Consider the following 14,288-nt stretch of genomic DNA (forward strand, 5'->3'; position numbering starts at 1 on the left):
AGTAGCAGTCTTATGGAAGCAACCTAAGTGTCCATCGACAGATGAATGGATAAAGAAGATGTGGCACATATATACAATGGAATATTACTCAGCCATAAAAAGAAACAAAATTGAGTTATTTGTAGTGAGATGGATGGACCTAAAGTCTGTCATACAGAGTGAAGTTAGTCAGAAAGAGAAAAACAAATACCGTATGCTAACACATATATATGAAATCTAAAAAAAAAAACTGATCATGAAGAACCTAGGGGCAGGATGGGAAAAAAGACACAGACCTACTAGAGAATGGACTTGAGGACACGGGGAGGGGGAAGGGTAAGCTGGGACAAAGTGAGAGAGTGGCATGAACATATATACACTACCAAATGTAAAACCGATAACTAGTGGGAAGCAGCTGCATAGCACAGGGACATCAGCTCGGTGCCTTGTGACTACCTAGAGGGTTGGGATAGGGAGGGTGGGAGGGAGGGAGATGCAAGAGGGGAGAGATACGGGGATATATGTATATGTATAGCTGATTCACTTTGATGTAAAGCGGAAACTAACACACCATTGTAAAGCAATTATACTCCAATAAAGATGTTAAAAATAAGTAGCAGTCTTTTCCTTAGTTCATTTCCTTAGTTCATTCATTTACTTTATGCTTAGCAAGTCATTCAGATCAGTTAAATATTCACTCATATATTTCATACAGTTTAAACATCTTTTCACAAGTTTTTTTCCTCCCTGGATATAATTTTTTCTAACTTTTAATGTAAAAATTTAAACACACACACAAAATAGTAAACTCCCATGTACCCCATGCCCTAGTTTCCAACTCATGGCCAATCTTGTTCCACCTGTATCCCCACCCACTTTCTCCGCACCTCCAAAATTACTTCAAGCAAATCACAGGCATCATTTCATTTTATCTGTAAATATTTCCATGTATATCTCCAAAGGTAAGAAATTTAAATATATATATATAATATATGGTTATATGTGTATATATATATATATATATAACCATAACACCACTGTCACAGCCAGAAATACTTAGCAATAGTTCTTGAATATCATTTTAAAAAAAAACAAATTAGCAAGTGTTCAAATTTCTGATTGTCTCGTTTTTGTTCTTGTTTTTAGCTTGTTTGAATCAGAATCCAAATAAAGTCCATACATTACAATTAGTTGCTGTCTCTTTTACAAACTGTAGGTTTCCTTTTCATCTCCTTGTTTTTTCCTTGCAATTTATTAGTTGAAGAAACTGGGTCCTTTGTCCTGCAGGGTTTCCCACAGTCTGGATTTTGCTGATTGCACCCCTAAGGGGGTGTTTAACATATTCTTCCCTGTAGTTAGATCTAAAGGCTTGATCAGTGTTTTAACTTCCAGCAGGTGGCATTGAATGCATGGTTACCTTTTGTTGCGATATTAGCGGTCACTGATGATCACTGCCTAGATTCATCAGGGGTTGCAAAATGGTGATATCCTAATTCTTCATTTAGCTAGAATTCTACCAAGGGAAACTTTCTCTCATCAACTATTTGGCTACCCTGAGGTTCATTTCATATAATAATGGCAGAATAAATGCTTGATTTTTCAGTCTGTATTTGCCAGTTTTCAAAATAATGAGTTGGTTCTTTCAGATGACCATTAAGTTTTTTCTCTTTTGAATGAAGTCATGCATGTAAATATACATGATAACCAGTTGCCCTGATCATTATTATTGATGCTCCAATAATAATGATCTTTAGCCAGTGGGAACCTCTTCCAGTTGACACGTCCACATGGTCTTTGCTGACCTCCTTGCTTTCTGGTAGGACAAGATTTTCATCTATATTTCCTGTTTGAGGCTCCTGACAAATCTTGTCCATTTCCTGTGCAAGTTCTGGAATCAGCCGTTTCTCCAGGGAACCCCAGCTCCCTTTAGTGGGGAACGGTATTTCAAGGCCACACCCAAGTGCTGGGAGTGCTCTTTGCTATTGGGTTCTTGTTTCTAGGCCTCTTTGGTGAACAGTATTAGAATATACATACTATTAATTTTTAAAGATAAAAATTCATCCTGTGTCGAAACCAGTACTCATGCAAATTCAGAACATGGAGTTTTAATTTAAACTGTACAGTTATGTTTTTAGTACGCCACATGGTGTGAAATGAGAACCTAACTTAAACCTGCCCCTCCCCGCCACATTGGAATATCAGTTTTCCCAGCACCATTTGTTGAATAATTCATCCTTGTCCTAAATGGCTTGCAGGACTTGCTATGTAAATTGTCAGGCCCATTGCAAATGGAAAATGCAGGACTCCTTGTTCAAAGCTTCTTCAGAATTTTAATACGGTGACAGTATTTTTAACCAGTATGTGGGGCCTTCCTAGGAGCAGGGCCCAGTGTGACTGCACTGGTCATCCTACAGTGATAAGCAGACACTGTATGGCAGTCACCTTACCAGGTTCTGCTCTGAAGACTTTACATGTCACCCAGGGAAGTACTTTTATCATTTCCATTCATCTCACACTCAGTTACACAGCTAGTAGGTGGCAGAGGCAGGATTTGAACCCAAGTGGCTTGGCCCCTGTAAACCCTCTGTGCCACAGTGGCTCCGGGACATTTCTTCCCTGTACGGGAGGTATTATCCAGGGATGTGTGTTCTGTTCCATCGACCTGCTGGCTCTTATCCTAGTAAGTTGCTTTTAATTATCAGAACTTTATATGATTTCATGTTGACAGTTATGCCCTCAGATTCTTTTTCAGAATGTTCTTAATTGATTTTGCCTATTTATTCTTTCAGGTTAACTTTAATATAATTATTGTCAAATTACCACAAAAATAAAAATCAAAACAAAACAATTATGGGCATTTGATTGGGATTCTAGTCAAACTGTGAGTTATTTTGAGATGAATTGGCAACTTCTCATCTATGAATTTGACGTCTCTCTATTTAGATTTGTCTATTTCTCCACTGACTTTTTAATTTTTCATCATAGATCCTACACATTTCTTGTTAGGGTAACTAGTAGATATTTTATAGTTATTTGTAATTAATGTGTAGATTCTTTTTTATTATTTTTTTAGGAATAAAATCAGCAATTTCTGATCTATAAGGAAATTACTGATTTTTTTTAAAAATGGTAGCTATTAGATTTGGGGCACCTATTATGTACCAGGCATTTATTATTTTTTAAATACAATAAGGCTTATAATGAAAAATAGCAGCCCTCTGCCCTACCGCTCACCACCCTGGATTACCTACTACTCCTAGAGGGAAAACTTCTGATCCACTTACCTGTTTCTCTGGTAGTTACCTTCATAGTCTTAAATAATAATAAGCATATACAACTATTCTTTTATTTTTTCAGATTCATATAATTATTTATTGACTTTCAACTATGTAACATGACAAGGCAGCCCTCTTTCAACTCCTCCCCCAGCCACATAGAAACACACACACGTGGTACCCACATATGCAAACACATACACACTCTTCTTCTCTCCATCATCCCAGGATAGTTGTAACACAACTGCTAGTTCAATAAATACTGTGCTTACATTATTATAGTGATGTAATTCTCAATTCCTTTCCTTTAAAACATGACTTTTTTCCTAGAGTTAAAATGATCTCATTTTTAAAAGCTTGCTTATTATTATTATTTAACTGTTTCTCTGACTTAAACATCTCAAAACTTCCTACCAGAGGTGTAAAATCTCCTTGCAGTATGTTTGGTAGATGACATCATGTCATCTATCAATTTCATGTTTTTCTCAGTGATCTCTCTCCTGTAACCCCTGTACCTGTCCACCTCTAGACCAGCTGCTTCCAGGCTACTGTGGACCTGTCACCCTGGAGTGTCCCCTCACTATTATTCTGTGGCTACGTCCTGTACTGGACTACCTGTTTTCTGATTGACTTTCTAGATTCACTCTCTCATTTTGAAGGAGCACACCCTCCGTTAGCTTTTGAAAAAGAAAGCACAGGAAGTACATTGAGACTTCATAGGTATGAAAATATTATTATTCTGCCCTCACACTTGGTTGATGGTTTCACTGGGTATAGAAGTCTAGGTTTAAATCATTTCCCTTTAGAATTTTAAATGCATTGCTCAATTATCTTAGAGCTTCCAGTGTTGCTGGTGAAAAGTCCAATGTCATCTGACTCCCACTCCTTAGCGGGTAACATGCTCCTTCTCTCTGAAAGCTTCTAGATTTTCCCTTCCTGGTGTTCTGAAATTTCACACTGTTATGGCTTAGATAAGCCTTTTTGCTTTGGGTGGTATCTTTTTGATGTGCACACAATAAACTTTTACTAATTACTACTTCAGTGATTCACTGGTTTTACTTTGGCTATTTCTGAAACTTTGACAGCATTCTACTATATTTAAATGAACCTGGGCAAAACTTACTTGATTTTTCCTTCCTTACTCATTAGTTAATAGAGTGGAGTTTTCGGCTGAGACATTGTTTTCCCTGGGTATACATTCATTCTTTACAAATAGTGATAATTTAATACCCTTTTGTACAATAGACATGCCACTTTTTTCCTTTTATATCTTAGTGTGCTGGTCAGTTGTGGTCCACAAGATATGTTTCAAATGTTTAACACATGCACGTAGAGCACACACACGTCTGTCATTCTGAATGTCTAGAATGGCATATACATTCTGCTATTTTTCTTAGTTAGCAGGCTTTATAGACAGATAAACAGCTCTGATTCTTAGTTCAAAGAGGACTATTGCTGAGCAAAGGTTAACTAACCACTCTGCACTCTTCTCTCAGACCCCTTTCTTATTTGGATTATATGTTAAATTTCAACTTTCTGACATCTTCCTAGTTCCCAACTGTAGCTTCACAAGGAGACCTACTATGACCATGTTATTTTAAACTGTAAAACACCCCCTCTCCCTCAAATCCCCATCCTCCTTTACCTCTCCTATTTTTTCCATAGCATTTATCACTAGCTAACATATTGTATAATTTACTTAATTTTACTTAATTGTGATTTTTCATGATTTTGACTGCTTGCCTCACTGGAATGTGAGCTCTGTGAGAGTGGCGATCTTTGTTTTGTTCACTGGGTTTTCCTAGGTACTTAGAGCAGTGCCTGACATATAGAGGACCTTGTAAATATTGACTGAAAGAAGAAATGCATACATGAATACTGCAGTGGCAGTTGGCAGTTCCTGACTCTTCCTGTTCCTTGAAGTCTAACCAATAGCCAACTTTACTTTGGTTTCTAAGGGTACATTCTAGTGTGTGTGCATGCAGAGGGGCAGACAATATTAAATACAGAATAGGGTATGTAGGCTTTTAAGTGCCAAAGAGGAAACGAAATGGGAAGGGATAAAAAAATGTTGCAGGGGGAGAGAGGTTGAAAGTTTAGATGGAGGGAGGAGGTCAGGGCAAAGATGAATTTACAGTGAAGATTTGAAGTATGTAGGCTGCAAACTATGTGGATATCTGGGGAAAGAATATCCCAGGCCAAAGGAACAGCCAGTACAGAGATGCTGACATCAGGTCACGTCTGATGTCTTTGGAGGGAAAGCAAGTGGTCCGGTGTGGCTGGATCACAGAGAAGGATGGGGAGAGAGTAGAAAACAAGGCCAGAAAGGTATGTGGAGGGGAGGTGGCCGGATCACATAAGGACTCAAAGATCATAAAACTGACTTCAGTTTTACCCCATGTGAGGTAGACATGCACTGGAATTGTCTGCAGAGAGGAGTGACGTGAGCTGGCCTACAGTTAGCAGGATGTTCTTGCTGCTGTGTTGATAGTGGACTGCACAGCAGCATGAGCAGAAGTGGCAACACCAGTGAGGAAGCCACCATGATCACCTGGGTGAGAGATGCTGGTGGTTTGGACCAGAGTGGCTGTAGTGGGGGTGGTACAAAGAACTGTATTCCAGAGATATTTTGAAGATGAAGCCAGTAGGATTTGCCAATGGACTGAGTGTAGGGTGTAAAAGAAATACAGAAATACAAGACAGCATCGTGGATTTTGAGTTGAGAAACTGGAACAATGAAGTTAGCATTAACCGAGGCGAGGAAGAAAGAGAGGAGCAGGTGGCAGGGGAAGGGTGGGAATGTGGTCGGGGTGGGGGGGGTGTTTGTCTGAGATGCCTGCCAGTCTTGTCAATACACAGTTAGCCCATGAGTCTGGAACTAAAGGGAGAAGTCCAGACTGGAGATAAGTCATAGTTATTGATGGATTTAACACCATAGAATTGGATATGATCCCCTATGGAGTGAAAGCAGATAGAAAAGAAAGAAGCCCAAGGACTGAGCCTGGGGCATCATCAAATATTTAGAGGGTAAGATGATGAAATGAGGCAGCCATATAAACTGAGACGGAAAGCTCAGCAGTGGAGGAGGAATGTGGTGCCCTAGAAGCCAAGGAAGGAGAGGTAGCCAAGGTGTCAGATGTAAGAGGGCACTTAATATGACCCTTGAGAAATTACCTTCGGGGTTAGCAATATGAAATGTTATGGGTTAAATTGTGTCCCCCCAAAAAGAGATGTTGAAGTCTAACCCCCAGGACCTTAGAATGTGACCTTATTTGGAAATAGGGCCTTTATAGATGTAATCAAGTTAAAATGAGGTCATTAGAGTAGGCCTTAATCCAAAATGACTGACATCCTTATAAAAAGAGGGAAGTCTGGACACAGAGACAGACAAGCACACAGTGAGGTCATCACATGAAGACTGGTCTTAATGCTGCCTCAGGCCAAGGATCAACCAGAAGCTAGGAGAGAGGCCTTCCCCAGCGCCATCAGAGGAAGCGTGGCCCTGCTGACACCTTGATTTTAGAATTCTGCTGTTTAAGCCACCCAGTTTGTGATACTTTATCACTGCAGCCCTAGGAAACTAATACATGGAGGTCATTGGCAATCATGAGAAGAGACATTACAATGGAATGACAAGGACCTAATTGAAGTGGGATCCAAAGGGAATAAAAGGGGGAAAATTGAAAACAGTGTATAGAGTCAACATGTAAGGAGTTTTCCTACAAAGGGAAGGAGAGAAACAGGGTGAAAGGCAGAGAAGCAAATGGCCTGAGAAAGGTGGGGATTTTTGGGTTTGTTTGTTTGTTTTAATGGGAGAAATAATTGTATGTCTGATGCTAATGGGATGATTCATTAGCGAGAGCAGGGGAGGCTCTCTGGAGCTCTGTCCTTGATTAGCAGAAAGAGGATGCACAGATGGACATACTGCCTTTGGCTGGACAAGAGGACAGGCCACTCATGGGTGACAGGAGAGGACGTGGAAGTTGATACAAGCACAGGTGCAGGGAGCTGACAGTCTTTTCACATCCTCCAAGTTCTCCGTGAAGCAAAGGCGTCAGCTGAGAGCGAGGATATGGAAAGTGTGGGACGCTGGCAGAGAGAGGAGAAAATGAAACAGCAACTCCAGAGTGAGGGACAGAGAGAAACTGTTCATAGTGATGATTCTTTTCATATACTATTTTTTTAATTTTATTTTTTGTCCGTGCCACACGGCATGTGGGATCTTAGTTCCCGACCAGGGATGGAACCCTCATCCCCTTAACTGAAGGCATGGAGTCTTAACCACTGGACTGTCAGAGAAGTCCCCTTCATATACTATTGAAACTGATTTGCTCCTCTTGCATTTAGAATTTTCTCATCTAAATTTATGAAAAAAATTGATCTAATTTTCTTTTGGTGGGGGTCCATGTGTCAAGTTCTGGTGTTAATAAAAACAGAGACAGAAACAATAACGATGATTCCTGAGCACCTATCATGTATCAGGCCCTGGTAAAGCATTTCTTCTAATTATCTAATTTAGTCATCTTGGCAAGAAGGACATGAGAGATTGGCTCCACTGTGTAGATGAGGAAAGTGAAGCTGGGGCTGAGGGCAGGACAGTGACAGGGCCAAGGCTTACAGCTAGTAAGCAGGGTTGGGATTCAAACCAAAGTCGGAGACTTCAAGATCAATACTTGAACCAGCAATGTATGCCAACTTTATCAACTAGCTTTTCATCTTACTCTACATTCTGGAACAGATGATATAAAAATAAGAACAATCTGTTCTTCGAAAATTGCAAAAACCTCACCAGGAAAAACCATCAGTTATAAAGATGCCATATTTAAAGCATAAAAAATAAGGAGAGAATGGCTTGTTGGTGGAATAAACATCTTATTTCCATTCATGTCTGCCTGTTTCTACTTAAAACTAGGAAGCCTTCAATTTAATCAATATTTGTAGGAACTCGTCTGAGCCATTACTCTGTCAATCTAGCTCACCACAATGTTCTGTCTCCTACCATTTCTGCCTCCCCAAATATTGTGGAATTGTCTTCTTTATTTCCACAGCCATTGCCCTAGGCAAGGCTGCCATCCTGTTAGTCCAATGACTGTAATACCTTTCAAAAGTGGTTCTCCCCCACTCTCCTTTCTGTGCCCCTTGTACTCATTTTGTACACAGAAGCCAGAGGGATTTATTTTTAAAATACTCTGTGTATTTACTGTTTTATAACAGAATGCTGCCCCACATAGGATATATTGCCAAATATTCAGCTATACAAAATAGTGCATGATGCCTAACTACAAATGGAAAACATAATTAAAAAAAAATAAACACTTAAACACAATATAGGATTCTGCAAAAAGGCATTATTCCAGGTTGTTTTTAATTTTCTTGGGCCTGTCTTTCCCCTTTATGTCTTCAGTGGAATGTGATTATTTTCCACACCACTGCTCCCAACCCCAAACCTGAAATTTAATATATGGAATCTTTAATTCCAGTGAGTCTATAAGAGAGCACAACAGGCCCCATTTTCTAGTGCTTTCCTTAGCAGAGGAGAATGAGATAAGTACGAACACCTTGACATACCTGTTGTCTTACTGATCTTTTCTCTCTAAGCCTATATTAAACACTCCATAAATATTTGTTGGACAGTATTAAATGAATATGACATTTGGTATTTTGTAGGAATAATCTAAAATTTTTTAATCAATAAACTAGAGGCTTCAATAGAGTACATCCATATTAAATTATGCAATCATAGATTTTCTTAAAATGTGGTTTTTGATTTTTTTTCTCTAAGGTACTGAGTTTTTCTTTCTTGACAGCTGATTTCAATACCTTCCCTCATCAAGTATTTTTCCATTCATCTAAAAAAGTCAATTTTCTCTAAGTTTACCTTGAAGCATGACCAAAGACTGTCGAAGGCGGCTGTTTTCTTTCCGGATGTTTGTTAGTTTTTGTTTCAGGCCTCTTATTTTTGTGCACAGTTCCTCCTTCGACAATTCTGCTAGAGGCTCTTCATCCTCACTGGAGCTCTCACCGGGCAGAAAGGCATTTCCCGAATATGGGTCTCTCTAAAATACAAGGCAGGCACAACAAAAGCATCAAGGGAGCTCTCGTGGTTTATCCTGTGTTCCGGATGCTGCTGGGACTTAATTAGACCTACAGGCTCCTGCTCTTCCAGGAGGCGAGTGATCTAGCCTCAGCTTGGTCCTCCACTATCCAGGGGAACTCAGAATAAAAGAGGACATCAAAGTTTCATGCACACATCTCTTTCAAAACAGTAATCAGGATTCTGACTTTCGGCCTAACTTCACGAAAAACACAAAGTAGAAAAATAGTATAACAGAGTAGAATCAACCAGGCCACCATTCAGATCTTTGTAACTCATCTACGTCCTCCATTTCTCTCCCGACACCTCATCCACAGCCTCTCTGTTGAGACTATGCCATGAGGCTAATTTGGGGGTTGATTCCATCAGAGAAAGGAGAAAGATTTACCCAGAACAAAGCACTGATGTCTACCTTTTAGTTTAAAAAATATTTTTTAAGGACAGCAGGACAATAGTCCGAAAACATATGCATTTGAGTCGTAAAACCCAGGCTTTGTTGAGGCAGAAAAGAATTTTCTCCAATTACTAAGCTGGCCTTTATATTTATATTAATCCAAATCTGGAAAATTGGAGCACAGAGTGAAATTTATAAAGATCCGAATCTAGAAGCCTGGAGTATGATGTTTATAAAAATAAACTTTAGAGTAGAAGAGATAAAGGCACATGTACACCAGAACACAACATTGTGAATCAACTATACTCCAATAAAAGTTTTGAAAATAGAGATCAAGAAAGTTCCTGATGAATAGGAAGCGAAGAGACCTCCTGGGGCCTGGCTGAGGAGCAGGAGGAATTCGGAACAGGAAGAACAGAAGGTCAGATTCCAGTGTCTGCTCTTCCTGCCCCGACCTTTGTGGGGAAGCGAGGTGGATCCAGGGGTCAGGGTAGATGATAGAAACATCCAGATGAATGAGGGGCAGTCCCAGGGCAGAAGGGCCGGCTCCGTGCTTCTCAGCACATCATGAATGCCCTAAAGGGGCCCCAAGTCCAGCAACATCAGGGCAACACGGCACCTTCTGGGCCACAGATCAGAAATGGACAAAATTGGTGTCTGGACAAATGGACCAGAGACAGTGTCCAGACTCCCCAGAGCTCATGCAAAGCAGCTGGAGAATCCGGAGGCTCCCTGTGTCCTGGTCAGGAACTGGGTAAGTGCTGGGGGAACCGGTGAACAGAGAGGCTACAGGGTGCCAGAACCTTACAGAAGTTGGCAGCGGGTCCCAGCACAGCAAACATCAGCAGATGGTGCCAACAGAACCCCCTGGGAGCTGGAAGGAATGCTGTGCCTCAGCAGTAACAGTACTGGACACTAAGGAAACAGGCAGAAAACTTAGAGCCTGGGCAGAAGACCAGCTGTCCCTCCCCAGAGGCTGGATGATATGTAAGACTCCTCAAAACTTGAAACACTTCCCAGGAAAAAAACAGGAAAGGGAGGAGAGTGAGAAGCTAGTCTCCATTGAGACTTAAACCCTGAAGTGACTGAAACTATACCAATACCTCAAAGGGATTTTAAACACCAGAACACTCTAACTGGGCTTCCCTGGTGGTGCAGTGGTTAAGAATCCTCCTGCCAATGCAGGTTCGAGCCCTGGTTTGGGAAGATCCCACATGCCGCAGAGCAACTAAGTCCCTGCGCCACAACTACCGAGCCTGCGCTCTAGAGCCCGCTAGCGACAACTACTGAAGCCCGTGCGCCTAGCCTGTGCTCTGCAACAAGAGAAGCCACCGCCATGAGAAGCCCGCGTGCCACAACGAAGCGTAGCCCCCTCTCCCAGCAACCAGAGATAAGCCCGTGCGCAGCAACGAAGACCCAACACAGCCAAAAATAAAATTAAAATGAAAAAAAAAGAACACTCTGTAATTCACTGTCAATGGACAAGTTCAAGCTTTTTTTTTCTCCCCCTTTTCTTATCTACCAGGGATGGAGAATTGAAAGCCAGATGAGATCAGTTACAGAAAATACAATTATATTTTTGTATGATCAGCAATGTATACATTCAACCTCACTCCTTATTTTATAAGTATACCAATCTATGTATGTATACATATTTCATTATTCCACGTGTGTATGACATATATAATATATATAATGGTAATGAAAATTACTATTGTCCTATGTTGGCAAGTAGCTAAAGTACTCATGCTAGATATATAAATCTTTAATTAAAAAACTGATGCATTTGGTTAAAAGGAAATGAGGCTTCCCTGGTGGCGCAGTGGTTGAGAGCCCGCCTGCCAGTGCAGGGGACACGGGTTCGTGCCCCGGTCCGGGAAGATCCCACATGCCGCAGAGTGGCTGGGCCCGTGAGCCATGGCCGTGGAGCCTGCGCGTCCAGAGCCTGTGCTCCGCAATGGGAGAGGCCACAACAGCGCGAGGCCCACATACCGCAAAAAAAAAAGGAAATGAAATATTTATTTAAAAAACTGAAGGATGCCTACTGAGATCATAGTTCTATGCAGAGTATTGAGAAAAAATAGAATATATGGTCTAGTTCTTGCAGGAATTTCCCACAAGAGAGAAATGAAATCAAGCATAAATCCATTTATAAGCATCATTGGAAGACAAAGTTAATAGACAATAGATTGGGATAAGATATTTGCAAAATCTAAAACCACATGAAACTAATTTCTACAGTAGATATGGTATATGTGCCAATCAATAAGAATAGAACGGGAACCCACCAGAACAGACTAAGAAACCCAACAGAAACTATAAAAACTCAATAGAGAAAAGGACAGTGGCAGAGACCGCTGGCTATCACCAGGTATTTGTTCTCCCATTCTTCTACAGTAATAGGTTTTTAGCTCAGCAGGTAGGTGTCAGCTAGATTACATTTCCCAGACTCCCGGACGGCTCAGTGTGGCTATGTGACTAAGCTTCCGCCAGTCAAATAGGAGTAGAAACAATGTGTACCACTACTGGGTCATGACCTTAGGAGGAATGGGCTGGCCTTCTCCTGCCTGAATTCTATTTTTGTTGGCAGAGAGGAAGGCATGCAGGTGGGAGCTGGAGTAGTCACCTTGACCCAGGGACAGAGGCTGTGTGTTCAGGAAGGTAAATGAACAAGATAAGACGGAGCCTCAACATTTTGGCACTGCTACAGCAACTAGGACTGCTCTTTCTATTATGTGAAAGGGAAATAAACTTCCATCTTTATACGCCACTGTGGTATTTGGGTCTTTGTTACAGCCTTTGCAACATGCATCTTAACTAATGCAGATTTTGATACCTAGAAGCTGGATACCCAAAACTTGACATAGGTTTGAATTACTTAGAGCTCAGGTTATGGTCAAAAAGAGCAAAGGTATAACATTCTGGAAGGTTGTTGACTCTTGTTAGACCTTGGTGATGACACATTTGGTAAAACTGTCACCTGCAATGCCTTGGAAGGCACACCATGTGCTTATTGAGACTGGAAAAAGAATGTCTGTGTGTATGAGTGACTTCTTGTCAGTGCTAGCTAGTTTGCAGAAATGGAAGGCTTTCTCCTTCCGTCTGCATTTAGAATGTAGCATGCAAATTTAAACTGAGTCCAGTCATGTTAAATCTCCAAGGTTTGAAAAAAATGAATGACGTCTACATCTAAATTGTAAGAGATAAGAAAAAAAGCCTGTGAACTCAAGGCTTTCTCAAGAGCTTCTCTTTAAGTGTTCTCTGCCAGACACTGAAATCCATCCCAATGGTAAGCCTCAGCTTCAGTGCATTATCTTCAAGCTTTTTGTTTCATATGGCAATTAAGTCACTGCCAAAAGTTGGAGAGAAAAGAGGCTGAGCAGCCGTAATAATAGAGGAGAGGTTTCAGGCTTATTTATGACCAAATAAGATCTCTGGCTGTAGTTACTTGCAATGAAACCAAACAGAAAGAAATAGTTTGGAAAGCTATTAAGTTTTTGAGAAGCACAAATTGCAAAAGAAACCATACTACTGGCCTGCTAGAGCAGGTGACTATTTTGCCCTCAAGGAACCACTGGACAACCCCCCACCACCCAAAACCTGCACCAGCAAATTGAAACAAGATATCATTTTCTCCCATCAATTGCCAAATATATGAAATAAGGACATAAATGCTAAGTGTTGGCAGGGAAGCACAACATGGAACCCCTTATGCACTGCTGCTGGGCATGTGGACTGATGTGGACATTCTGGAAAGCAATTTCATTGTCATATCAAAGCCATTACTCACCCTTCTAAGTGTTTATTCCAGAGACATTCTCACGCTGTTTCTTAAATGGACATGTATGCGGACATTTATTTTGTCATTGTTTGTAGTACCAAGATGCTGGAGGAAATCTAGGTTTTCATCATTGGAGGAAAGGACAAGTAAAATGATGCTATGCTTTGTTAGACGCAACGTATCGTATATAATAGCAATATAGATGTTAAAAACGGTGCTGATTGAAAAGCCAAACAGATTGAGCTATATATTATGATACCAATGTACTACTAAATGATGTGTGAAATGATGGAGCCATAAGGTTGTACAGTGCAGCGTGCTTTGTAAACAGACAAAACATGGATATGGAAACAAGCCATATCCATGCTAGGGGACAGTGGGTGATGATGTACAAAAGAGAAAGTTCTTTATATACTAATGGAAAGATTGTCAGAATACATTAAGTAAAAAAGCAAAGTACAAAGCAGCCTATCTAGGAAGTTACTTTTTGTGCAAAAGAGGGGATAAGAATATCTATATTCATATTTGCTTTATTTGAACAAAGAAACACTGGGAGGATAAACAAGAAAGCCATAAAGTGGTTACATGTGGTAGGGGGCCAGGAGGCAGGAACAGGGCGAGTGGGGCAGCTGTGTGGGAGACTTTTCACACACAGATATATAATTTTTAGGCTTTTGATTTTTTTATTACTCAAAAAAGCTTCATTTTAAATTTAGCTTTCTGACTCTGTGCTTGTGCCTTCAACACTTCCACAAGGATTTTCTG

The 14,288-nt window shown here is 40.6% G+C and overlaps 1 protein-coding gene across 1 annotated transcript in view; it reads right to left on the reverse strand.

The window, feature by feature from the left end:
* LOC308623371 (BEN domain-containing protein 6) overlaps positions 1-14,288 on the reverse strand; it is a 121,224-nt gene that overhangs the window by 17,078 nt on the left and 89,858 nt on the right. Inside the window, exon 4 of the mRNA XM_081245653.1 lies at positions 9,133-9,310. Coding sequence (XP_081101779.1) covers positions 9,133-9,310 — 178 coding nt within the window. The remainder of the gene's footprint in view (positions 1-9,132; positions 9,311-14,288) is intronic.

This window comes from Mesoplodon bidens (genome assembly GCF_964165515.1).
Source record: "Mesoplodon bidens genome assembly, chromosome: 10".
NCBI lineage: Eukaryota > Metazoa > Chordata > Mammalia > Artiodactyla > Ziphiidae > Mesoplodon > Mesoplodon bidens.